General features: G+C 58.1%; 2 protein-coding genes across 4 annotated transcripts in view; one reads left to right on the top strand and one right to left on the bottom strand.

Moving 5' to 3' along the window:
• Nucleotides 1-10,387, top strand: part of Tmem104 (transmembrane protein 104) — a 55,667-nt gene extending 45,280 nt beyond the window's left edge. For all 3 annotated transcript variants that reach the window (XM_069993065.1, XM_069993064.1, XM_069993066.1), the window contains one exon: nt 8,109-10,387. In XM_069993065.1, the coding sequence (XP_069849166.1) occupies nt 8,109-8,869 (761 nt within the window). In that variant the 3' untranslated portion in view covers nt 8,870-10,387. The remainder of the gene's footprint in view (nt 1-8,108) is intronic.
• A 3,470-nt stretch (nt 10,388-13,857) lies between these two features.
• Nucleotides 13,858-26,601, bottom strand: Grin2c (glutamate ionotropic receptor NMDA type subunit 2C). Its single transcript, XM_069993063.1, has 12 exons — nt 26,121-26,601; nt 22,949-23,547; nt 22,546-22,660; nt 20,943-21,154; nt 20,570-20,735; nt 20,183-20,336; nt 19,081-19,206; nt 18,766-18,995; nt 17,968-18,128; nt 16,859-17,046; nt 15,645-15,877; nt 13,858-15,329 (listed from the first exon to the last, which is right to left on the bottom strand). Exons 1-12 carry the CDS (start codon nt 26,511-26,513, stop codon nt 14,247-14,249), a joined length of 3,660 nt encoding a protein of 1,219 aa, XP_069849164.1. The 5' UTR covers nt 26,514-26,601; the 3' UTR covers nt 13,858-14,246.
• Between the last annotated feature and the right edge of the window lie 565 nt (nt 26,602-27,166).

Raw genomic sequence — 27,166 nt, 5'->3', positions numbered from 1 at the left:
AAGGCTGGTGCTCTACCACTTGAGCCTCAGCTCTACTCACAGCTTTTTGCTGGTTAATTAGAGGCTTCGCAGACTTTTCCTGCCCCCACTAGCTTCAAACCACAATCCTCAGCTTTCAGCCTTCTGGGTAGCTAAGATTTCAGGAGTGAAGCCACTGACTTCATCTCCTTTTTTTTTTTTGGTCAGTTATGGGGCTTGAACTCTGGGTCTGAGAGCTAACCTAAGTTCTTCAGCTCAAGGCTAGCGCTCTATCACTTGAGCCACAGCACCACTTCCGGTTTTCTGGAGATAAGAGTCTCATGGACTTTCCTTGCCCAGGCTGGCTTTGAACCTCAGACTTCAGCTTCCCTGAGTAGCTAGGATGACATGCATGAGCCACCATGCCCGGTTCATCTCTTTTTTTTTTTTTTCTTCTTGATTTTTTTTTTTTTTTTTTTGCTTCTGTGGTGCTGAGGAATTGAACCCAGGGCCTCGTGCATTGCAAGGCAAGCGCTCTACCACTGAGCCACCTTCCCGGCCCCCATCTCTCATTTTTAAAAGCAATGAGTCTCCTCTCATTTGCTCAATGAAGTTGAGCCAAATGTAATTTGAGAACTTGGACTTGTTTGGAATGAAACAGCCTCCCTCCCTCTGGCCGTTTCTTGGACAAGCTTCCTGGGGTACCACGCATACCCCACCTACAGACTCCCATCTCCTGTCTCCGAATGCAGCTCTCCTTTCACAGGAAGTCAGTTCCATTATTTAAGAGACAAATGCCCAGTCACTACTCCTGTTATTGGGACTGAGGAATTGCTTGGTTGTCAGCTCAGGGCAATGTTGTCTGGTCCTCCCAGCCCTCCGGATGACCTAGCTTCAGGCAGGGTTGGAGCTGTCTATCCTGCGAGGACAGTGCAGGGGTGAAGGACGAAGCTGTACCCAAGCCCCTCCCCAAGCCCAGCTCCCCCGCCTGGAGTGCTGGGGCCCGAGCTTAGTGATGAGTACACACCAGCCATTTGTTATCATTAGTTCTGGCATGTTGGTTCTGGGCTTGGAGAAGAGAGTACCCACCCCCCAACAGCCGCCTTGACAAATGGCCGCTGCTCCTGTGTGCCAGGCTGGAGCCAGAGCCACAAATGGGACCTGGGGAACAGCACAGGGTCTGGGACAGTACAGGCTGGAGTCTGCCCAGTCTCAGAGCTCCACGAGTGGATAGACAGCCCAGCCAAAGAAAGACAACACACCAACTGGCTTGTGACAAGGCCCTGAGGCCATGACACAGGGAGGAAGTGTGTTCAGTTCACCCTTGGCGCTTAGAGCTGTGATTCCAGATATCTGTGTGCAAACCCAGCACCCCAAGGATCCAGACACATATGGTCTGATCTTCATGGTGTGTCTTCCTTGTCTACCATGGCTCTGTCCTTGTCTCTTCTGGACCCTGCTGAAGGCAGGGAGCAGGCCAGTGATAGGGCCTCTTGTAGGGGTGTTGGGCGGGGCTTTCAAGTTTCCAGAGGCCCTGTTGCAGCTTACACCTTTATTAAGCTATCCCTCTAGGTGGAGGACTCTGGACCATAGGCCCATTCCTTAGCACTAAGCCCCAGCCGGTATATTCTGATTGTAGGGCAAGCTTTATTACAGCCCAGGGGAGCTCAGAATCTATTTGTCCTCTGTGTGTGTGTGTGTGTGTGTGTGTGTGTGTGTGTGTGTGTGTGTGTGTGTGTGTGTTTGTTTATACACACTCACACATGCACCAATTCTGGAGCTTGAACTTAGAGCCTGGTGCTTTCCTTTAGCTTTTTTCATTCAAGGCTGTCACTCTACCCCTTGAACTGTAGCTCCAGCTTCAGCTGTTTGGTGGTTCATTGGAGACAAGAGTCTCGTGGACTTCCCTGCCCACACTAGTTTCAAACTATGATCCTCAGATCTCAGCCTCCTGAGTAGCTAGGATGACAGGCGTGAGCCAGTGGCAACCAGCTGAAAATCACTTTTGATTTAAAAAAAAAAGAAAACATTTAGGTACCCCCCAAAAGCCTTTTAACTTATAGTTCACATGAAAAGATTACTAGTGAGTTGGCTTTGTTTTGTTTGACAAACTTTCTCACATTAAGCCTGGGATGTATGTGCCTTGATCTTCAGCACACCTACTTTGAGACCTGCCACACACGCAGATGCGTGGCAGCCACATGTGGCCGTGGCTGCTGTGGCAAACAGCACAGATCCAGGTGCTTCTCAGGGTCCCCTGTCACAGCCGGGAAGTTTTGGTGCCACCTTCTCAGAGCCCTGGGCAGCATCGGGCCATGCCCACCATCTACCTCACACCATTTCAGAGCCAGTCATGGGCATGAGCAAGGTGGTAAAGCCACCAAGAGGAAGCCCGGGTCCTGTCGTGCCACAATCTTGATCAGAGCGTAAGGTCCCCTAGGAGGGAGAATGGGAGAGGCCGGCCCCCTGTGCCGTAGGTCCAGCGCCAGCCCCACGAGATGCCAGAATTCTGCAAGGAAAGCAAAGTCCTACCAGGCCTTAGTCCACATTCCGTACGACAGGAAGTGCCTCACCGTGGCTGGCGGTGCCATCCATCCAGGTCACTTGCTGTGCTGTCTCGGGCGGTGCCCTCCCCTTTCCACACCTCCAGTGCAAGCGAGCTGCGGTGTTGACGCCCAAGGGTGCATTTTCAGCACACAAAGGAGGGAGCTGGCTGCTGACAACTCTGATTTCCTGCCCACAGAAAACCAAGGGAGGGCCACAGAGGGTGTGTGCATGGGAAAAGCCATGCCAAAGCCAACAGCGATCAGCACAGAAGACTTCTTAATGGAGTCCCTAAGGGGGAACATCCAAGCCCAGGGGCCCAGCCTTAGATGCCTGCTCCCCCCTCATTCCACTCCTGTAAAGTCTTGGTCCATTCATGGCTTCACCTGGCTACTAAAGCCCCGCTCTCCTGCCCCCTGCCCTCCCTCCCTGCTCAGGAAGGGAAGCCCTGAGGAGAGGCTGAGGCTGCGTTGGTGCTTGGCCTCTTGGGGATCAGCATCATCTTTGTCCTTCGGCAGGTGTTCTCTGCTCCTCGGCCATGGGGAGAGGCTCTGAGGACAGACAGTTATGGCCAGATGTCTCCCAAAGGGACTGCTTACCTAGCTCTTACTGACAGAAAGGAAGGACAGACACCATCCAGGTTCTGCAGGCAGGCAATGCAGCTCTTGTGTAAATTTTGCTTTTCCCCCGCACCTCCCTGGGAAGGGCCAAGAGATGCCCCTTCCCCATGCTGAACTCTCAGGAAGTGTGCTTCCTGTCTTTGTCTCAGCTCCGGAGATAATGACTGTCTGTCTCCCTCCCAAAGAGTTAGGTATGGGGGAGCAGGCTGAGCCTCAAGGTGAATCAATACAGGGAGCCCAGCATGTAGAACTCAGCTCAGCTGTCAGAAGCCCTGTGCCAGCAACACACACATCAGGTGGAATTGGGGACCAGGAAGGGGCCAACTAGAGGTGACTTCTTGTCAGTGAGCTCCTTTTCTCCTAAATCGAGGTCAGCTTGCAGCAGCCACAGACTTGCAGAGCAGAACAGCCCAAAAGATTCTCTGACACCTGGCCATGCCCCCACCAGGTGGTCTTTCACTCGGCCTGGGCACTATCCCTGAGCTCTTCAGCTCAAGGCTAGTGCTCTACCACTTCAGCCACAGCGCTACTTCTCACAGACTTTCCTGCCCAGGCTGGCTTTGAACCGCGATCCTCAGATCTCAGCCTCCTGAGTAGCTAGGATGACAGGCGTGAGCCACTGGCGCCCACCTACCAGGTGGTCTTTACCCTTGGACTTAGGTACCTGTCATCAGCCACCTGTTGATGCCCTATGTGACTGCCAGCTGATCCATCTGTCCATCCTTCCTTCTCTTTACTTCTTTCCTTCCTCTATTTTTGTGCCAGTACTGGGGCTTAAACTCAGGGCCTGGATGCTATCCTTCAGCTTTTTCACTCCGAGCTGAAGCTCTGTCACTTGAGCCATAGTTCTACTTGGCTTTTTGGTGGTTAATTGGAGATAAGAGTCTCACAGATTTTCCTGCCCAACCTGGCTTCAAACTGTGAGCCTCAGATCTCAGTCTCCTGAGTAGCTACGCTTACAGGTGTGAGCCACAGGTGTCCAGCGCCAGGTGTCCAGCGCCAGTCCTCCCCCTCCTCCCCCGTGGCCTGAAGAGTGCCAACAGCACTTAGCAGATACTATGTGCCTCTTTGTTGACTAAACAAGTGGGTGGTTCCGGTCAGAACCAGCAAACGAAGTCCCCTGCCGTCCATCATTCTGTAGCTGAGCCTGCCTAGGCCTGCCAGCCCTCATGCGACAGCCCTCTCCCTGCTGCCTGGCTCCTCGACGTTTCTCCTCGTCCCTTGAAGTGTCACCGCCGGTGTGGACTGCACACGGCCGCACACATGACATCCCTGAGGCTAACCTGTGATAGACAGGGCAGAGCCCAGAGACCTCAGGAGGGAGCCGCACGGCCTGTTCAGGGCAGGCGCCCCCCCTCCCCCGGCCTCCCCACACATCTGATGGGGAAGTCCTGGACATCAGGATCCCTGGCTGCTGTCTCGCCCCCCTGTCCATCCACACCTCCCACACAGCCTTGAGATGAGCCAGAGCCCCGTGGCCGGGCAGCCAATCCCCTGATGCTGGCACCGGCACTCGAGCTGTGTCCCCAACACACCGCCTGGCCGTGACCGTCGCTCACGGCTTGTCATCCTCCCTTCATCTTGATTTATGAGCAAACCTAATGAGTTTTTGGAGCAGCTGTCTCCCAGGGATGGGGCGATCAATCTAGGAGATAACTGAACGCTGTCCTCCAGCAGCGCAGGGAGGGAGGCACCGGGGACAGGGCAGTGGCCCCCACAGGCCTGAGCCCCCAACGCTCCCACGTCTTCCCCTTCTGTCTAGCTTGTGGAACCCAGGGCTTGGGGTGTACAGGCTCCTTTTAAATGCCGAATGCCCGTCTATGGGCCAGGCCAGAATGACTTCCTTCTCAGCCCCCTCCCATATTAGCTCCGCCCAAAATAACCTGGTGGTGAGGAGCAGAAGGGTCTGACTGGGGGGGGGGGAGGGCGGGGGGGTCACCCAGGGCTTGCCTTCAGGCTCAGGTGCTTCCTGGGGGAGTCCCCGCTGTCCTTGGGGCCCATGCTTCCTTCCCTGGTGCGAGGGTGCGTGTCCGCCAGGGCGCAAGGCAAGCCTGGCACACACACGGGCGCGGGGCGCCGCCACAGCAGCTCACAAGCACTCCGCTTTGGTCTTCCCAGAGCCAGGGCACGTCCTGTGCCCCACAGCCAGCCCCGGGAGCTCCTGACAGCCACGCAGGTGTGACCACCGCGGGGAGGGGAGATGGAGCCAGGCTCAAGGAGCCGCCCTCCCCACCTTCCCCACCCCACCCCCGCCAGGTGCGGCTCACAAAGCCTCTCCTCCACCTAGCTGATTTAGGCTGACGGGAGGGGTCCTTCATGATGGACAATTTGAAGTGACCAGTGATGGTTATATAATAGTTTTTAGTTGCAGTGCTGGGGCTTGAACTTAGGACCTCATATTCTTGCTTAGCTTTTCTGTTCAAGGTTGGTGCTCTACTTTAACTGTATATGTCCATTTCCATAAGGCATTCTGTTATAATTGTCTTTTAGCTTTTTCACTTCAAGTTGGTTCCCTACCTCTTGAGCAATAGTTCTGCTTCTAGCCTTTTGGTGGTTAATTGGAAATAAGAGTCTCAGCCGGGCGCTGGTGGCTCACGCCTGTAATCCTAGCTACTCAGGAGGCTGAGATCTGAGGATCGCGGTTCAAAGCCAGCCCGGGCAAGAAAGACCATGAGACTCCTATCTCCAATAAACCACCAGAAAACCGGAAGTGACTCTGTGGCTCAAGTGGTAGAGCGCTCGCCTTGAGCTGAAGAGCTGAGGGACAGCGCCCAGGCCCAGAGTTCAAGCCCCACGACCGACAAAAAAAAAAAAAAAAAAAAGAGTCTCACAGATGTTCCTGCCCGGGCTGGGTTTGAACTGTGATCCTCAGATCTCAGCCTCCTGAGTAGCTAGGATGACAGGCGAGAGCCACCAGCACCTGGCTAGAAAATAGATTTTGATGACAAAATTTAAGAGAACCTGTCTCGACCAGGTGGAAGTGTTATCAGGTTAAACATAGATATAGCTAAGAGAATTCTGACATGTGTCTGTCTACAGTAACCATGGCTTCGTAGGCCATCCTGAAGGTTCTAGAAAATACCCCCACATACTCAGTGAAGTAAAGATGCAGGTCCTCCAGAGGACTCACTATTGGTAGGTGTGTGGGAGCGGAGGGACAGTTGTGTGCTTCACAAAACAAGTCTTGTGGCTTTGAGAACTTACTCATACCTGGTTTGTTGGCATGGAGCCCTCACCAGGGCTGCCTGATGGCTGCTCTCGGTAAGCAATCCGTTCCACTGCCTTTCCTGTGGCCTCTTAGCGATGTAGGGGTGCAGGGGAGTGGAAGAGGAGCCAGCATCCCAGGTAATGAGCTGCACACATCCTGGTCACACAGCTCTGCTTTCTTGTCTGCTTTCAGGACCCAGGGGCCCAAGGCTGAGGTCAGGTGACACACACTGAAGGATTTCTCCCCTGGCTTCTTTCTAAATTGGTGCCAGAGCCTTGAGCAGGGCAAGTCAGAGATAGCACCCCAAGCAGTTGTGGCAGAGGAAGATTTGAAACTTGACTGGTAGCCACTGACCCCTTCCCCCCCCCATCACCCTGACCCAGTGCCCTACCTACAGCCACACAGCTGCCTGCCGCAGCCTCCCGGTGCCCCTAGCTCCTGCTCTGTGGCCTTGAAGCCCTCCTGATGCCCGGCCCTCCACCTCCAGCCAGCCACTGTCCCCACACCCCGTCCAGTGCCCCTCCTGCGGGACTGGCCCTTCTCACACTCTGGTCTTTTTGCTATACCCACTACGCTACCCAACCCACGAATCTCCCATACAAGCGGGAGAGGAACTAGGTCGCCCTGTCTCCTTACTTCCCAGCCAGGAAGATTTGTGCTGCCCGAGAGTGGCAGGACGGGCGCCCGTGAAAGGCAGACACAGATCATCTTCTTTATTGGCAATTTTCACAGAGCTGTTCCCGCGCCTCCCCCGCCCCTCCTGTCCCTGACAGCGATTAAAAGTAATAGATGATCCCGTCCCACTCCAAATGTCACGGTGGGAGGACACTCCCCATGGAATGTCCACCAGAATGACCCCTCCCAGGATCCGGGGATTGTTGTCATCTCCCAAAGAGAATAGTGGGGTGGCGGTCCCCTGACGCCATCCCTGGAGAAGATCTCCAAGCCTCTGCTGGGGTTTGACGGGAAGGGTTGAACTGTGTGCCGTTCCCTGCTCACCCACTCCTCTCTACTGCTCCAAGAAGCATCCTGTATCCCTGTGGTTTCCCCCGAGGCCTCAGGGCCCAGGCTAGCGGCACCATCAGATCTGCTCTAAGCAGACTCAGTGAGGGTTGGAAATCCAGAACGGAGACAGGCTCTCCTGGAACCGTGTTTGTGTGTCAAACACCTCTGGGTAATCTGGAGAGCAGATACAGCAGCTAGAAAAGATCTGGAAAATGCACTTCTCTGCTTGTCAGGAATGCTTGTCCATTGATGGTTCCGTTCTTCCTGAACCCCAGCTGTGTGGGTACAGTGCCCAGCCATGCCTGCCTGTGTTCCCCCCACCTCCCGGGACAGGCTGCTGAGCCAGCCTCCCCCGAAAAGACCACTGCACAAGGCGGGTAGATGAAGCCAGCCTGGTCTCCCATCAGCAGTGGAGTCTGATGGGTCTGAACAGTGAGGCTCACAGGTCCCTTTCTGCTTCGGTAGGAAATCCCCTATCCTTTCCAGGCCACCAGGCTCCAAAGGACAGCCATGAGCTATTTGGTGTCATTTTTTCCCCCAGAGGGACCAGGTGCTCTGAACAGGACAGGGAGAAGGTTCTGTGGCACAGCCATGGTGGGCCTGCCCCCATGGGGCTTTGGGGCTGCGTGAACCTGCAGGTGACAGTTGCCTCACTGGGCCCCAGTTCTTCCACATCCCCCTTCCCACCCCCCACCCCCCTCCCCCAGACCAAGAGCTGCCCTAGGAGGAAGTTTCCGCGCCCACTGGCTGACTCCTCCCGTCCTGTGTTGCAGCCTTTGCCATCATGATCGTTCTGGCCCTGGTCCGCATCGGGAAGGGGCAAGGAGAGGGGCACCCGCCCCTGGCCGACCTCTCCGGGGTGCGGAACCTCTTCGGAGTGTGCGTCTACTCCTTCATGTGCCAGCACTCCCTGCCGTCCCTCGTCACGCCCGTCTCCTCCAAACGCCACCTCACGCGCCTCGTGTTCCTGGACTACGTGCTGATCCTGGCCTTCTACGGGCTCCTCTCCTTCACGGCCATCTTCTGCTTCCGTGGCGACAGCTTCCAGGACATGTACACCCTCAACTTCGCCCGCTGCGACGTGGTGAGGCTGGCCGCCGTCCGCTTCTTCCTGGGCCTCTTTCCCGTCTTCACCATCAGCACCAACTTCCCCATCATCGCCGTGACCCTGCGCAACAACTGGAAAACGCTCTTCCACCGGGAGGGCGGCGCCTACCCGTGGGTGGTGGACCGCGTGGTGTTCCCCACCATCACCCTGGCGCCCCCCGTGCTGGTGGCCTTCTGCACCCACGACCTGGAGTCCCTGGTGGGCATCACCGGAGCCTACGCGGGCACCGGCATCCAGTACGTGATCCCCGCCTTCCTGGTGTACCACTGCCGCAAGGACACCCAGCTGGCCTTCGGCTACGGGACGGTCAACAGGCACCGGTCCCCGTTCCGCCACACCTTCTGGGTGGGCTTCGTGCTGCTCTGGGCCTTCTCCTGCTTCTTCTTTGTCACAGCCAACATTGTCCTCAGTGAGACGAAGCTCTGATGGCAGCGGGGCTGGGACCTCAGCCCTGGCCTTCCCCACCACCGAGCAAGATGCCATGGCCATCCGGCTCATTCCGCGATGGTCCCCTTCCCTCCCAGGACTCTCCCGGTCTTGTCCTCGGTCTCGCCCAGCAGGGCAGCCCGTGGCTGCTCCTAGGTTGCAGGATGCACCCCCCCGCCCCACTCCACCCCACCATTCCAGGCAGGCTCCTCTGTGGTGGAGACGCAGTGCTGGCACTGCTGCTATTTATGCCAGCCTCGGTGTTCCCTCCCCGCTCCCTCCTGCGTCCTTGTCTGTACTCGAGTAGCCGCTGCCTCTCAAAGCCCAGGCTCTGGCCATCCTAACGTGGCCTGCCGGGAACCGCCCGGGCCCAGCTGCCTGCCAGGCCCGAGAGTGGCTAAATGCTGCTCCTGGGGGAGGGCTTGGCGCACCCCGGGGACAAGAACAGGACGTGCTAATTGGCCTCAGAATTTCTAGACTAGAGTTGTGAGGGCCCTTGCTGTGGTGCCAACTCGCGGACAGCAGGCCATGGACTGTGCCTTCCTCAGGGCACCCCGCAGCCCGTAAGCTGGCTTAACATCCTTGGCTTGTGCCCCTGAGCGGAACTCCCTGCTCCCTGGCCACCCCACAATGGGGAGTCCTTGGGGCCTCCCACAGTAAGGAGCTGCTCCCCTCCCCCCCGTGGCATTGTGCCCTGGGCACCTGTAGATCAGCCCAGATTGCCTCAACGCTGTACCCCAACACTAAAGGGGCACCCCCACGGACTTGACTGTGGGTGCTCGCTGTCCACACTGCCTCCGGCTGCTGTGAGATAGGAGGAGGCCAGTCCCCCCGCCCCTCCCCCACCATCTCCCTCCCAATCATGCACGCACCTGCCTCCCAAGCACAGGTGACACAGGTGACGAACAAACTCCGCATTTGCCATGTGCCTTCTGTTTCGGCCCTGGGGGTGGGGAGCCGCCTCTGGGGAGTTTGGGGGCCCTCCGGTGCCCGTTCCTCCTCTTGATTTCAGTGCCTTGTTCCCCACTCCTGAGGAAAACCACCTTCCCCCTCCCACCTCACATCTCACCTCACATTTAAAGCTGGGGCAGTGCCACGAGGCTGGGTGCCCTCCCCCCCACCTTGGGAATGAGGGGAGCTGCAAAGACCAGAATCCGCAGGCAGCGCCCCCACCTCCCACCTCTGCCCTCAACATCCACACCTCGAAGAGACCCCGGGGCGCGATCAACCGCAGCCTGCCTCACCGTGTCACCTTTGCAGTCCCCACCACTGTCCCCCCATAAGGTCATTACCCATCCCAGTGAAATACACACGCACCACCACATCACACACACACACATACACACCCGCCATCACCCCATCTTCCCAGGAGGCCCTGCCCTGCTCTGGTCCAAGCTAGGTGGGCGCCGCCGCGGCAAGCAAGAGTAATGAAGCCATGCTCACCCTCCCCCTGTGCCCAGGCCCTCCCTGAAGCTGCTCCGCGGTGTGCTGAGAACTCAATTAAAACATCTGTACTTACCCTTCTCCAATTATGCTCTATCTTGCTTAAGGACAAAGCAAATTAAATCATCCCGCCACCCCTCACTCCTAACCAAATTTTGGAATCAAGATGATTAGCATCATAAAGCCCAGCTTGATGTATGTGACAATCTGGAGCCACCTACAGCGCCCGGCCCAGCCACGGCCGTGCGCTCGTGCGCATGCACACACATTTCCCTCCACCTGCCAGCAGAGACTGGTTCCTGTGCTCCTCGGTCTCCATGTGTCTTGCCAGAGGTCAGATGAGGTCAGACACCTTCCTCCCCAGGTCAGGTGGGTTAGGGGACACGGGGAAGAAGACCCCCCACAATACGACCCACTTGCTTTCTGTGTGGTATCAAAGCAGTCAGCTGCACGTGGGTACGTGAACTTGGTGACGTGGCTGGGGAGGTCTTGGCTCCCTTTGCAGGGAGTCCCTGGGGGTCAGTGTGGAGAGGACAAGAAGTGTCACCATGGAGGAGATCTTAAATTTCATCAGCTGCCACTGTCCACAGCAGGGACCGGCCTCGGGGCAGGCCAGGCCAAGGTGGGAGTAAACGCTCTGTGCCTGCCTCAGTGGGAAGCACCAGACCCTACCTGAGCATCAGAACCGTGCCAGCGGCTCCGGCTGCACCTCACCAGGCACCAGGCGATGGGGCAGATGGCGGCTGATGGGCTGGGAGGCGCAGGCACCAGGCCAGGTCAGGCCGCACAACTGTGCTCACTACAGGAGGCCAGCAGCGGCCTCAGCAACAGGCTAATGTCAAGAGCACGGGATGCATGCTTCTGCTGCTGCCTCATGGGAAACCGGGGAGGGTGGGGGGGTCAAGTGGCTAGCAGTGCCCAAGTCCTGGGCACAAGAAAGGCCCAGATTTCAACCTGTCCCAGGGGTCAGAGGCCCAAGCAAGACAGACAAGCCAAGAGCCACTGAAAATAGCTCCAAGATCCTGGGCCACAAGTAGGCGCTGCCACTGCTTCTCGGCCCCTGGGGCCTTGGGCACACGGGGAAATGTTTGTGAGGGCTGCTGTGTAGCAGGTACGGTGTTGGGTGCTTTGTGTGAGCATCTGGCGATCAGACCTGAGAGGCCAAAGCCTCTGTGGTCTCTCTCTGCAAAGCACCTAGTGCTGGACAATCAGACCATAAAAGACTGAGCTCAGTGCCTGGCACAAGTGTGCAATAAAGCTGCTGTTTACCAATGTAAGTCTCCCTCGTCGCTCGTTGCCCTCCCTGGGCTTCTAGCCCAGGTCTCCTTTGGGACTCCAGGTTCATAGTTGGTTTCATAGCTTAATGAGGAGAGAGTTCTCATGGCCAACACCTGCTGTAATTCAAACCAGGAAACAAACCTGATTGGTTCAGGATCTACAAGATTTCGGTGGGGGTGGGGGGAGGTGGACTTAAAAAAACAAACTTGAACTCTGTCTCTTCAAAGTCTCTCTCCTGGCTTCCTGAACAAAGCTAGTGTGGACTTGAGCTTCCAGCTAGAGTCCAGGGAAAGCAGGGCAGCTGCAGAAAAGAAGTGGGTCAGACTAAGTCTCCTGCTACGGCGGGACTTCTGTTCCTGCCTCCCACCGAAAAGAAAAAGCAGCATCGGGGGAATCTGAGTTGTCAGGCCTTCTCGGAGACATTTTTCACAGCTATGGCTTCTTGTCCTCTCCTCCCTTATCAGGCTTTCTGCTTCCCAAGGGGTTCGGCACAGGCAGGGGCATTGTCCCTCTACGCAGGAAGCCAGGCCAGCCTTCTCTGAGATGCAGGAAGCATCCTCCTCTACTCCTTCCCCTCCATTCCTAGGGAAGGAACAAGCAGCTGGCTCCTGGCCCAGCAGCAGGTGCCGCTCCACATTCGGCTCTTAATTATCTTTCCAGTTCTTGGTTATTAATGATCTTGGGCAGCAAGCAGAGCAGCCTAGACCTCGTACCCCCTCCCAGCCTCACCTGCTGCAGCCTCCTCCTTGGAGCTGCACAGGGGACCCTGAGGAATGTGAGGGGCTCAGGTCCAAGGACCCATGGTCAACAGTTAACCCCGCCACTCCCGTGGCTACAACCAAAGTCAAATCTTTCCAAAGCAGCAGCCTGAGCCCTCATCTAGACCCACACTCACCCACCCGTCGCTCAGTATCAACTAAACCTGGCTCCCACCGGTGGAAAGCCTCAGGGCAGGGCAGAACCTGAACCATATTAGGGGAGGAGGGCGGCACCCATTCTTGGGATGGTCTGACTCTGGCTACAACTGGAAGCAACCTATCCTGCCATTTGGCTACTCTTGCCCCTAAAATCAAACCCAAACAGCCCAATTTTCATGGTCCCCATCCAAATAGGAGGTCTTCACAGACTGAAGAGACCAGCAAGAAGCAGGCTGGACATCCATAGCTCATGCCTACAATCCTAGTTATTTGGGAGGCTGGGCTCTGAGGATCGCCATTTGAAGCCAGCCTGAGCGGGAAAGTCTATGAGACACTTATCTCCAATTAACTACTAAAAAGCCAGAATTGGGGCTGTGGTTCAAGTGGTAGAGCCCTAGTATTGAACACAGAAGCTCTGGGACAGCACTCAAGACCTGAGTTCAAGTCCCAGGATGGGCACAAAAAAAAAACCCAAAAGCTATGGGAGAGGGACCTAGAGGGAGGGACCCCCACATACACCTTCCTCTCTGTCACAGGAAAGGAGTTCCTGCTTCCTCCACTCGATTCTCTAGAGGATGGTCTGGCCTCTACCTTTACATCCTCAGCTCTCAGAGAAGGGTATGATGGGATTGGTAACGGTTACCACGTTTATGGCACAGAGATGAATGCTTCCTCCCTTCATGGGCATAGTCGTGGAGGGGAGAGTTTGATGTAATTGCACACCATTGGCCAATGGTGCGTAACAGGAAAGGGAGCTCAGCCAAGGACCGGGAGCCAAAACAAGGGGTGAGAAGTCTAGGCACGGGTAAGCCGGAGCCACTCTGAGCTGGGATGCCACCTACACCGGGTTCCCAAGATCCATGGGACAGATGCAGCCAGCCACGCCCCAGACGAGCTTGGCCGGCTCCCCACAACAGACTTCTGCAGCCTTCTCCACCCTGACCCCATCAGACTCCCCGGGATCCCTGGCAGGAGTCACAGCCCCAGCACCAACCAAGCTCTCCCTTCCAGGAGACCGAGGGGCTAGCCTCCACGCGGTACACAATTGTCACATCTGGCACCAACACAGGTGGAGCTGCCACCCAATACCAAAGGTTGCTGCTGTCCGGAGCCGCTCCCACACCCCTCTGAGACGCCTGAAGCTAAGTCATGCCCGAGGGAGCTGCCCACCTGCTCCAGGCCCCTCCTGGACTAATCCCATGATGCTCTGGTCACCTACAGGCTGGGATAGTCCCATGATGCTCTGGTCACCTACAGGCTGGGATATTCCCAGGATGCTTCTGTCACCTACAGGCTCCAGCAGGCAGAATGAGGCGGCCAGGACCAGTGCGTTGTAAAAGGTTTGTTTAATGACCCAAGACTCCCGTAAGAACAAGCTCCAAGGGTGGAAACGGCCCCATTTCAACTCCCAAGTTCCAGCCTCTGTGCCCCACCCCCTGGCCACAGCAGCCATGAGTAGAGACTGGCAGACTCCATCCAGGGCCGGGACACCCTCTGGGATCCTTACCCTCTGCCCCCTGCAGTGCTGGGCTGGATGGACAGGACTTCGCAAGATAGAACATCCACAGTTGGCCGGTGGCAGGACTTGGGCCTGCTGAGGTCGCTGCGCTGGCCGTGGAAGACATCATGTGCCGCCGTTTCCCCCCCAGGCCAGGGTTTCTTGACAGCAGCCAGGGAAGCCCCAAACCTGCCGGTGCCCTAATTCCAGCAGGACCAAGCAGAAGATCCAGCCCAGCACCTCACACTTCCGACTCCAGGCTGGAGACCCGCCTCCAGGTGCACGGTGCTGAGAAGCTTTGAGTCACACAGGCCCCTCGGCGGGCCTCGTGCAGCACCCTGCTGTCCCTGCAGCCCGTGCTCAGCCCCAGGGTCCTGCCCCCGTGTGCCCCGTGGCCCCAGGCCCCGGGGAGCCAGGGACGATGGCTGGCGCAGGGTGGGAGATGAGGGCAGACAGCACTCCAGCAGAACGGCAGGTGGGCACCAGTGTGCAGGCAGACGTGCCGTCGGGGCTGCCCACCGTCCGGCCACGCCTCCCAGGGGGAGGGCAGCCGCCTGGCCGGTGCCCGCCCCCAGCGCCCGCAGGCCGGCGGCGGCGGCGGCGGCGGGCCGCGGGGACAGGCGCAGGCGTGGCCGGTGCACCCGGCGGCCGGCGGCGGCGGCGGGCCCGGCCTGGCGAAGGCCTCGGCCACCGAGCTGGGCAGGGAGGCGTGGCGCGGGCGTGGGCCCCGGGCCCAGGCCGCCCGCAGCAGGGCCTCCCTCCGGGCCAGCTGGTCGGGCCTCAGCAGCGGCAGGTCGTCGGGCTCCGGAGGCTCGGGGAAGAGCGGGAGGAAGGGGCGCCGAGGCCGGTCGGCTCGGGGGAAGGAGCTGTAGTGGCGGGGTGTGGGCGATAGGGGGCGCTCCGGGAGCGCGCGCCGCCCGCAGGGCCCGGCCGGCCCGGGCCCCGGCGCCTCCCAGGCCGGTGGGCGGGGCAGCCGGGAGACGTCGGGCAGAGGCGTCGCGGGGCGCCGGGCGCGGTGCACCAGCATGGAGCGGCCCCGGCCCGGGGGCGCCCAGGCCCCGGGGTTCGGCGAGTGCGGCGGGCCGGGGTTGGGCGGGCGCGGGCAGGGGCAGGCGGGGGGTGGCGCCCGGCAGCCGCCCCAGCTCTCGATGGTGCGGGTGGCGCGGTCCAGGGAGCTGCTCACGCCCGCCGTGGTCACCATGTCGCGGGCCGCCTGCAGCATCTTGAGTACGCTGGCCTGCGCGGAGCCGGCCGTGAGGTCCGGGCTGGGGGCGCGCGCGGGGCTGGCGAGGCTCTGCACCCCGTTGAAGCAGCTGTAGATGCCCTGGGTGGAGGGGGAAGGGGGACCGGCCACCGGGGTCAGCCACGCCCTCCTCTCCCAGGTGGCATCGGCCTTCCCAGTCCCAGAAGCAGATGTTTAAGGGCCCTGGATGCGCCCCCAAAGCACGGGGCGGCTTGGAGACGGAGTGGGATGCCTGGCCATCAGGCTCGCTGAGTGGCAGCAGGGAGGACCAGGCTGGGCCCATGGGGAGGGGGGACCCCCCATTTAACTTCTGGAAATGGGGACAGGGCCAGCTCTGACTACTAGGGGGGCACTCGTAAAGCTAAGGTCTCCATGGGGAGGTGGGGGGGGACATACCCTGCTGAAGGCCAGCAGGAAGTCCAGCTGGGAGGTGCTGGGCACCGAGTGGCGCAGCTTCCAGTAGACCAGGTGCTCCCAGGCGAAGACCAGCAGGGCCAGCCCCATGGCCACCAGCAGCATGTAGAACACACCCGCCATGTTGTCGATATCCAGCTTGCTGCTCATCACCTCGTTCTTCTCGTTGTGGCAGATGCCTGAGAGCCAGACTGTCTCCAGTTTCTGCGTCTCTCCTGAGAAGCAGGGAGGGGGGCACCTGCTGCTCAGCAATTTCTCACCAACACCTCAGATAGAGAAGGGGTCTAGCTAGGGCCAAGGTCCATTCTGTTGGTTTTCAAATGACACAGGGATCCAGCCTAGCAGAGGCAAGACGGGAGGAGAGGAAAGGAAAGCCCCACTGGGGGAAAGGGGGATGCCAGCCTTTGCCTGTGCCCACCCCCAACAAAAGTGGTAAGCGTTGGCATTGGTCATTTATTCACATTCGTTCATCATTGACCATTTTTGTGCCAAGCCTGGATGTGGTCCTCTAGTAGACTATGAATTCACCTTAATAGGAAATCAACAGTTGGAGGGTTGGGGGTTTTTTTGGGGGTGGGGTTGGAGGGGGTCTTTGATTTTGGTTCAAATACCATCCACCTAATTCAACCCCTTCCATGTGCCAGGATTATACAAATGCCCCACCATGCCTGGCTCGGGAAGCATTTTATTTGATAAACGTGGAGCGCTTATAAACTCAGAGCTTTCTCTAGGTTTGGCGCAGGCTGGGCTGGACCCCTTGTGTCTGTGAACCCCGGCTGTGGAGGCCAGCCTGGCTATAGCTCTTAACTGGGCAGGTCCATGGCCTCTAGGTAATATATCAGGATGGCAAAGGAGGTGCTCAACTGAGGAAGATCATAGAGGGGTCTTGGGGCCAGGCAAAGCAGTTCCACACACCCCCCCACCCCGCCCCCGCTCCCGCCCCCCCCCAGCACGGCCTGAGCAGCTGATCCTCCCTGCTCCCTGGGGACTTTCCAGCTCTGGTCCTTGCTCCATCCTGCAGGCTCACCCTCTTCTCTGGTCTCCATCCAGTTGCTCCTAATACCTGCCCACCCGCACCCCCTAGAGGCCTCTCCTACAGACATCCCTGAGCACACAGAGGGTGGTGGTGGTAGTACCGGCTCAGTGGCCGGTACTACCCAGGACCCTTCCCAGTCCCCCACGGTGATGCTACCCACCGTCCCCCAGGAACTGCAGCAGGGCCAGGTCTATGGCCCGCTTCCAGTGCGAGTCCTTCTGCATGGCGATGCCGTAGCCAGTGGTGGCAAAGACCTTGCCAGAGCCGATGGTGACCAGCTTGCAGCCTTCATCCTTGCCCGCCATGTAGTTGAGGACAGCAGCGTCATAGATGAAGGCGTCCAGCTTCCTGGGAACAGGCTGAGCCCTCAGAACTAGGGATCCTGCAGGTAGGAGGGTCCCGGACCCAGGGCCTAACAGGGGTCTGAGCCCCGGTTGGGTACCACAGAGGAGGGACAAGTGGACAGAGCCACCTCTGGTGCCCTTGCACGGATCCCTCCTATCCTCCTCAGAGATGCTAGAGGACTTTGCCCCAGAGGAAAGGCACCCCTCCCCCTCCTCTACATGGCCCTATGACCCAGAGACAGTCCCGCCCCACCCAGAAACCAAAGCTGAATTCTGGTGGGTATCTGTGTGTGGGGGTGCACCAGTATTAGGGCTTGAACTCAGGGCCCACGTGCTGTCCCTTAGCTTGTTTGCTCAAGGCTGGTGCTCTAGCACTTGAGCCACAGCTCTGCTTCTGGCTTTTTGTTGGTGATTAATTGGATTTTCCTGCCAGTGCTGGCCTTGAACTTCTCAGATCTTAGCCTCCTGATGGCTAACATCACAGGCATGAGCCACTAGCACTCCACTGGGCATCTGTTTTTGCTTCAAGCTCCACTCTGCCTTCAGACCTCCTCCCCCTCCCCAGGAGTCCTGCAGGACAAACCCGCTCACTGGCCCACCGTAGGTCTATAGGAAAGGTATAGAGTGCTAGGTGCTGGTGGCTCACGCCTATAATCCTAACTATTCAGGAGGCTGAGATCTGAGGATTGTGGTTTGAAGCCAGCCTCTGTGAGACTCCTCTCTCCACTTAAGCAGCAGAAAACTGGAAGTAGCACTGTGGCTCAAACTAGAACACTAGCCTTGAGCTGAAGAGATCAGGGACAGCACCCAGGCTCTGAGTTCAAACTCACTGACACACAAAACAAAAGATAGGCACAGATCTAAGGCTGGTCCCTGGAGAGATCTGTGGCTGGAGGCAGAGGATGGGGCAGGGCTGGGGACCTACCCCATCTTGAGGCTGGTGAGCGCATCCTCCACCGAGCGCTGGTTGAATTTGACCATGTGGACGTGCATGTCTCGGTAGTTGCTGCGGATGTTCCTCTCGGTGCTGCCGTTGGGCACCGTGCCGAAGCGGAAGGGTGGGTACTGATCCTGAGGCCGCTGAAACTGCCGGCAGACAGCAGCCATGTGGCCCCTTCTTCCCAGCCTTGCAGAGATCAGAGCCCCAAGCCTCAGCCCCACAATCCTGCCCCAGGTCTGAGCCTGCGTAGTCACAGCACAAGGTCTGAGACACTTGTCCAGGCTACTCCTGTGGCACCGGAGGCTCACGCCTGCAATCCTAGCTACACAGCAAGCTGAGATCTGAGGATCTCCATTCAAAGCCAGCCCAGGCAGGAGAGTCTATGAGACTTTTATCTCTAATTAACCAGCAAAATGCCAGGAGTAGAGCCATGGCTCAAGAAATAAGAGCACAACCTTGAGGGAAAAAAAAAAAAGCTAAGGGACTGCATACAGATACTGAGTTCACACACACACACACACACACACACACACACACACACACACACACACACACACACACACAAATAGAACTCAAAGGTTCAAAATGGGGAGACTTACCTAAGGCCATCCAATGGACCTGGGTGATTGCTGCTCAGTCCCTCAGTAGACACCCCACCACCCAGCCATTTCCCCACTCCATCTGTAGCTCACATTCCCAGACTGATCATCCTATGCCTGCTCATCTGAGGTCTGTCCCCACCCTTGCTGTCCCCCCCCCCCCCACCGGGGCTGGCCCAGAAACCTTCTTGTCACTGAGACCCGACACGGTGTCTATGTACTGCTCCTGGATCATGAAGGCGGCCAAGTTGGCTGTGTAGCTGGCCAGGAAGATGACGGCGAAGAACGCCCACACCAGCACCATAATCTTGCTGGTGGTGCCCCGTGGATTCTCAATGGGCACCGAGTTGTTGAAGACCAGTGCCCACAGCAGCCACACGGACTTGCCGATGGTGAAGGATGGTCCCCCAGGCTCTGGGGGACAGAGGGAGGATGCTGGAGACCCCAGACGGCTGCCATCCTGCCCTGGCCCTCTTCCCAGACCTGGATGAACTCTTACTCTTGCCCTTGGTGAGGTTCTGGTTGTAGCTGACGGGGCTGAAGTACTCAAACATGAAGACGGTGATGGCTACCACGGTGAGGCACATGACAAACATCATCACCCACACTGCAGGGCTGTAGGGCTCTGGGGAAGGAGGCAGGAGGCTGAGACCTCAGCTCCACCCCCCACCCCCCCACTCAGCAGCTACCAGTGGGCCGGCCAGCCCCTTGGATGGAGACCAAGGGGCTCCTGATTCGTGAGACAGCAGAGCCCTGGAGAGACCCGGATGGAGGGCAAGCATCTGCGGTCTCCTTCCTTCCGTCCACCCTGGACCAAGTACACACATCCCCGCCTAAGCCTTCCTTTGCCCTCCACACCCCTAGTCTAGCCCATAGAAGGGCTGATCTTTCGGCCTTAGTCTTTTTTTTTTTTTCCTGCCATATTCTTCATCCTCCCAGTGTGGACACACGGAGGCACACGGAGCCAGAGAGAACCTGGAGACTCTCGGTCTCCTGGAGGAAGGGACGAGTACTGGTGAGAGTACTTGTGAAGATTATCCTAGAGAGTGGGGTTTGTCCTCTTCTCTGTAACTGAGAAACCCACTCAGAGAGGCTGGGTGACTTGTCTAAGGCAGCCCAGCGGGAAGGGCAGGGTTGGCATCTCACTCCTGCTTAGCCAGCTCTGAGCTTCTCCTCACAACCACCTGTTCACAGCTCCCCGCAGGTGCCCTCTGAGCATGCGAGGCTCCCTGGCTTTCTCCTCAGCACCTACCTAGGGCCTGGCACCGCAGTGCTGCCTCAACAATGCCGGGTTCCTGAACTGCGTGAGAAATGAGCATCTCTTCCCACACGCCCCACGGCTCCATCCCTGCTCCACAGCCCAATTCCCGGCACAGCCTGGGGCCAACCTGTTATCCTGGCTTCTGTCCCCTAAATGGTGCCGCCACCTGTCCCAGCTCCCTCCCTCTCCACCCAGGCTCAGACGCTGGCATCCACGTCACCCGCCTCCCACCAGCCTCAGAGACTCCCAGAGCCCGCACACCCCAAGTTCCATCCACGCTCCACCCACCAGGCCCTGAGCCCCTCTGTCCCGGACACGCCGCTGTCCACCCGAGCCTCACCCAGGAAGGCTGAGGGAGAGACAGTGCCATTGCTGCGCGCCACCATCACACTGATGCCCGTCTCCACGAAGGGCACGGAGAAATCCACGATCTCAGAGCGCTCCTCGTTGATCGTGAGGGAGCCGATGGCCATGTCTGCCCGCTTGTAGTACACCTGGGGGCCCAGCAGGGGTTGAGAAGGGGCTTTTGGGGGCTCCCAGTCCCCTACAAGTCCATCTAGCTCCACCAGCTGATCCCACTTGGGGTCCTCAGAGCTCAGCTCTGGTCACGTGACTCCCTCCAGGATCGGCTCACCAGAAGGGGGCTGAGCTGCGTGGGGCTGGAAGCAGCAGAGGAGGGGAGAGGGCCAGGTAGACAGCCAGGGGCTGGGGGGGGGGGCGAGCCTACCTCCCCGATCATGCCGTTCCACACTCCTCGCACCCTCTTGCCGTGCTTGCCGTTGGTCACCAGATACAGGTCATAGGAGAACTTGACCACCTTGGCCAGCTTCTTGAGGATGTCGATGCAGAAGCCCTTACAACAGAGCTTGGTGTAGGGGGCCACGTCCCCACTGCTGCAGCCACCACCAAGAGACCACGGGGAGTCAGGGCACCTCTCCACCCCACAGCCCCTGTCTGTAGCTCCTCCCAGCCTGGAGTGCAGGCCCTGCCCCCTGAGCACTGTGCGTGCACGGGCGTGCACACACATACATGCACACACACGCACACACATGTGTGTGCACACACTGCACAGCAGCACCCAGCTCATGCCAGAACCAGACCTGAAGGTATGGTTGCTCTGCCTGCGACAGGGCACGGTGTTGGGCACGCAGCCGCCCGTGCCAGGATCTGGGCTCTCCACAATGACGAAGGGCCGCTCCTCCAGCGTGGCTACTGTCAAGTGCCTGCTGTCCACCACCGGCTGCAGGGAGGTACTGTAGCGAGGCCACACTGGGTACTTCATATAGAGGACACCGTGATCCCAGCGCCCCACCTGCAAAGGATGATGGACCTGAACCCAGGACCCGCAGCCCTGCTACCCCTCCTCCGGGTGGTCCCGGGCAAGGACTGGGCACAAGCCCAGTCCTCTGCTGGATGCAGCCCCCGTGCTGCGGCAGCACACAGCTCCTTCCTGAAGCCTAGGCCGACCCTGACTCATCTTTCTCCTTCCCTGGAGCCTCAGCAGGAGACCCTGAGCCCACCCTCCAGGCCCCTCTCACAGGCAAGTCCAATGTGACCGCATCACTCCCTCCCAAGCGCACCTACCACCTCACTGAAGAAAACCCTGACAGGGAAAAAACAAAGGAGAGGATAACAGTGCTCAATAGGAAATGTACTCATTACCTTACTCATATAACTGTAACCCTTCTGTACAGAATTTTTACAACAACAACAACAACAAAAAAAACATTAAAAAAGAAGAAGAAAGCCCTGAACCAGGTGCCTGTGGCTCACGTCTGTAATCCTAGCTACTCAGGAGGCTGAGATCTGAGGATCACAATTCAAAGCCAGCCCAGGCAGGAAAGTCCATGAGACTTATCTCCAATTAACCACCAGAAAAACTGGAAGTGGGGCTGTGGCTCAAGTGGTAGAGTGCTCGCCTTGAGCTGAAGAGCTGAGGGACAGCGTCCAGGCCCAGAGTTCAAGCCCCATGAAAAACAAAAAACAGTGGGCTGGGAAGGTGGCTCAGTGGTAGAGTGCTTGCCTTGCATGCCTGAGGCCCTGAGTTCGATTCCTCAGCACCACATATGCAAAAAGAAAAAAGCCGGAAGTGGCGCTGTGGCTCAAGTGGTAGAGTACTAGCCTTGAGTTGAAGAGCTGAGGGACAGTGCCCATGCCCAGAGTTCAGGCCCCACGACCGGACCCAAAAAAAAAAAAGAAAGAAAGAAAAGAAAAACAAAAAACAAACAACACAAAACCCTGTGTTGAGACCAGGCAAAATGCCCCTTCCTGCTGGGCTCCTACTCAGTCTTCAACAGCCCACCTCTAATGTCCTGTCTTCTGTCCCACACTCCCCAGTTTCCTTCTTTGACAGCAGAATAAATTCCTGCCCCTGTGCTGATTTGCACACATCTGTCCTCAAGCATGGAGCGTTCAGATTCTAGCTGTTAGTATGTCCTTCTGGCCGGCCAGATGTGGGCTGCTCCCCCAGGGGCTGCCGCATGCTAACGGTGCTCTGCAGTACAGGGAAGGGAGGGTGTGCTCTGGGACCCCAGAGCGCCGGGCCCAGGCTCCAGGGATCTGGAAGGCTACCCAGTGAAGGAGATCTCAGCTGAGGGCTGGAGGGTGGGGGGTTGGCGCAGGAGGCACTTTTGCTCAGCTGTGGGCTCAAGGGGAAACAGAAGAAGAGGAAACCAAAGGCCCCCGGGCTCACCCCCTTCTCACCATCTCCCAGAGGCGGTGCCGATTGAGGGTGATCACCACCATGGTGGGCCGGACCAGGTACCCACCAGGGCTAAAGGAGAAGTCTCTGCCCTCCCAGGTGACGTTCAGCAGGTGCCTGTGAGGAGGAGAGATGCCAGGTGTCCCATCCCCCCCAGACTTCCCGGGGCCCTCCCTCATCCCCACTACTGCCTTCAGTGTGTGTGTGGGGTCATTTGTTGTGTAATTATTGTTATTACTATCCTAAATATTTCCCTGTGTCACCCCCACGATCCAGGTGCTGGAGATTTTGTCTGTTCCTTTCAGATGAGGACACGAAGACGCAGAGAGGCGACCTAAGTTGGCACCAGGCACGCGCCGGTGGAGGCGGGGCCGGCAGGCCCAGGCTGCCCGGGGAAGTGCCTACCTGTAGAAGGCCTCCCGGGCTGGCCCGACGGGCCCGGGGTGGCTGCGGCAGTCGCCAGCCGGAGCAGGCAGAACCCCATACTGGCGCCGGTAACCGTGGGCGCCCAGGGCCAAGATGGCCACACCGTCGCGGACCTTCTGGCGCAGGCTGAGACGCCAGCTCTCGGTGACCACGCTGATGAGGCCCACGGGGAAGGTGGTGGGCGGCGCGTCGGTGCTGCCCAGGGCCAGGTTGGGCACCAGCCACACGTGGCCGGGCCCCACCAGGCCCGCCTGGGCCGCCTCGGCGAAGAGCACCTCGGCCTCCTCGCGGGAGCAGTAGGCCACCAGCACCGGCGCGTCCACCTGGCGCAGCAGGCGCTGCGTGCGCGCGCGCGTGCCGCCCGGGCCCAGCTCCAGCGTGAGCACGTCCAGCAGCCGCCAGCTCAGGTAGCTGGCGTCGGCCGCGGCGCGCACGCCTTCCAGGAAGAGCGCGTGGCCCGGGTGCAGGCTGGTGATGACGGCGAAGGCGCTCCAGTCGTACTCCTCCAGCACCTTGAAGAGCACCTGCAGCTGCTGCTCCAGCGACACGCCCAGCTGCAGGAAGGCGGAGCCCGGCTCCTGCGGGCGGGCGGGGCTTAAGTCGGAAGGGCGGGCCTGGGCCGCCGAGCCCCGCCCACCTCGGCCTCTCCGTGCCCCGCCCACCTCGACCTCTCCATCCCCCCGGTGCCCCGCCCACCTCGACATCTCCATCCTCCTGCCCCGCCCACTTCGGCCTCTCCATGCCCCGCCCACCTTGACCTCTCCATCCTCCTGCCCCGCCCACCTTGACCTCTCCATCCTCCCCGGTGCCCCGCCCACCTCGGCCTCTCCGTGCCCCACCCACCTCGACCTCTCCATTACCCCCCCTGCCCCGCCCACCTCGACCTCTCCATCTCCCCCCTTCCCCGTGCCCTACCCACCTCGACATCTCCATTCTCCTACCCCGCCCACCTCGACCTCTCCGTGCCCCGCCTACCTCGACCTCTCCATCTCCCCCCGTGTCCCGCCCACCTCTGCCTCTCCGTGCCCCGCCCACCTCCACCTCTCCACCCCCACATGCCCCGCCCACCTCGACCTCATCATTCCCCCCATGCCCCGCCCACCTCGACCTCTCCATCCCCACTGCCCTGTAGCCTAAGAGATGCTCTGCGTTCTGGAATCCCTGCCCCACAACCCCTCCGTTTCTGCCTCCACGTGATTCCTACCCCCTCTACCCACTGGGATGCGCAGGGGAATCCTGCCCACACCCACCCAAGCTGGGCCACAGACCACACGCATCCGTACTATCCAGGAACTTTTTACAAATGCAGATTCTCCAGCCGCACCCCACCACTGACTGAATCAGAATCTTTAGGGATGATGTCTAGAATCTGATCACCAGCTCTAACCAGTTTTCTTCCAGTGTGAGCTAGCTAGTTTGAGAAGTGTTGGCCCAGATTGACTGAGTTTCAGAGGTGTAACACTGGGGTCTGCTTTTTGCCAGTGCTCAGAGAGCAGAGAACCATTGTCCTGAGAGCTGATGACTGGCTGGGAAAGCCTTCTCCTAACTTAAGACTCCAGCAAGAAAATTCCACCAAAGCTCACCAAATACATTCAGCACACACCTAGCACAGTCCCCTGCCAAGGGCTGCCCTCCCCTCGGACTACTACTACTGTCCCAGTCTTTTTTAAAGAAAGCGAATCAGGGAAAACTCTACAGACCAAACAACAGACAACTTGCAGTTAAAAGAGGGAGAGGTGAGGGAGCAGGTTAGAAGTTGCTATTCAGAAACTACACCCACTAATCACCATGCACGAACCTGACTTGGCTGCCAATTCAAACGAGCAGACTTAAAAATAAATGTTTATGATATTTATGAGGCAATAGGGAAATGTGAACACTGACTGAATATTTGTTGAAGTTAAGGAATTTTTTATTATGTTTTAGACATGATAATGGGTGATGGTTTAATTTTTTAAAGCTCTTATCTGCTGGTGATACATATTGAAATATTCATATGTAGAATTATGAGATTTGTGAGCTTTTGGCTCAGCTTAACACAGAAGAGGGAGACGTGGGTAAGGAAAAGGATGGGGTACATTCACCAAGTAAGTGAGGGTATATGGGGATTCACTAAGCTTTTTCATATATGCTCAGAATTCTCTATAACAAGCCCAGTGCTCATCAGCAGTAATCCTAGCTACTTAGGAGCCTGAGATCTGAAGATCAAGGTTCAAAGCAACCTGGGCAGGAAAGTCTGTGAGACTTTTTATCTCCAATTAACCATCAAAAACCCAGAAGTGGAGCTGTAGCTCAAGTAGTAGAGCAGAGTGAAAAAGCTAAGAGACAGTGCCCAGACCCTTAGTTCAAGCCTCAGTACTGGTGTGGTGGCGGGGGGGGGGGGGGGGGGGACTTCCATAAGAAAGCACTAATACAGCTAAAGCAGATCAAATCTGTTTTCTTCCTTTAACACCTTCACTGCTCCCTGATTTAGAAGAAAGCTTAACCAAACTTAAAGCACCCCTGTGGTCAGGACCCCCTCCTGACCCCCACTCCTCAGCCTCTCACTTCATCTCTCCCAACACCCTGTAGCCTCCAGACTTCAGAGTGGGCCTCATCTCTCCAAAGATCACATCTGACTGAGGCCCCATCCCAGTGGAGCCCACGCAGGCTTCCCTCCGCTCGCGCGCGCGCGTGTACTGTCTTCCTTCAGCACACAGACCGGCGTGGAACGGCAGTGAATGTGTTGGGCACATTCTCCCTGGAAGATGGCCAAGTGCAGCTAAGGCCAGAACCATGACTGCCTCCCCAGGGACCAGAACCCGCCCTTATTTTCCAACTCCAGCTGTACACAGGGCACAGCAGCCGATCCGGTTCCCCAACTGTCTCTGCCCAGCAGGGCTGGACAGACCTGACCACCACAGCTGGAGGAGTGTTGCCCACCTGCCCACTCTTCCAGACACACATGGACAACAGCCTGAAAAGTTGCAACATGAAACTATCCCCTCTTCCCCGCTCCACACACACACACTGATGCTCACACTTCCAGTCCTGCCTGCCGGCCCGGCCCATCCATTCTGACCACCCCTCGTCTAGACTTGGCTGGTCCTCAGCCCCCACCAGGATGTAGGCCCCAGGAAAAAGAGGGGGGACAGGAAGGCTGGACAGGCACCTTGGGAGTGAGGACCACAGCCGAGCCCCCGCTGATGCTGAGGATGGGCACGTGAGTCTGGGAGGAGATGAAGTCCAGGAGCTGGGCCACTGCCTCTGTGCCCACGTTGTCCTCAAAGACGATGCCATGGACACGGGCAGCGCCCAGGAGCCCGCAGATCTGGGTGAGGAGGCTGCTGGGGTTGGTGTTGTTCACCCCCACGGTGAGGGGCTGGATCTCCAAGGGCAAGTCCAGGAAGCTCTGGGGGGTGAGGCGGACACGAGCCTGGGCCTGTGGGGGCCCCGAGCTACCAAACACCACAGCCACTGTCACAGCCTGCTCACCCGGCCCTGGGCCTGCGCACGCTCTGAGGAGCCAGGCGAGCAGTAGGGCTGGTCCCAGGGCCCCACCCATGTCCACTGGAGGGTCCTGCAGAGGAAACCAGGACAGGCACAGGAAAGACAGAGATGGATAGACAGACAAGTGGTGAAGGCCAGGGTTAGAGAACACACATCCAGAAGACAGAGAAGAGAAAACCTCCCGCTTCAAGGACAGGCAGAGACATAGAGACAGACTGACACATAGACACAGAGAAAGAAAGAGTGGTTAGCAGAGCGTTCTTGGGGTCTCCGGAGAGGCAAGGGCTGGCGGGGACAGGAGCCAGGACAGGTCTTTTCACTGTCATTGTGTTGCTGAACAGCACAGGTGGCTAGAAAGCCCAGCCACCTGGACTCTTCAAAGCAAGGTGCACTGAAAATACTACCCTGGTGTTCAATAGCATGGATTTGAATGTGGGTTCTAATCTTGGACTACACTGTGGTCTTGAAGACCTCACTTAGCTTCTCTGAACCACAGTTTGGTGCCTGAGCTAATTACAGACTTACCTCATGATGCTGAGGGCATAGACAACAGGTTACTCACTATCATGAGCAACCTCTAGCGGGCTCACACCTGTAATCTTACCTACCCAGAGGCTGAGATCTGAGGATTGCAGTTCAAAGCCAGCCTGAACAGAAAAGTCCATGAGACTCTTATCTGAAAAAAGCTGGAAGTGTAGATGTGGCTCA

This window comes from Dipodomys merriami, unplaced genomic scaffold (assembly GCF_024711535.1).
Source record: "Dipodomys merriami isolate MVZ:Mamm:240054 unplaced genomic scaffold, mDipMer1.0.p SCAF_42, whole genome shotgun sequence".
NCBI classification, from domain to species: domain Eukaryota; kingdom Metazoa; phylum Chordata; class Mammalia; order Rodentia; family Heteromyidae; genus Dipodomys; species Dipodomys merriami.
Note: the sequence above shows the minus strand (reverse complement) of the source record. Positions and strands in the feature narration are given on the sequence as shown.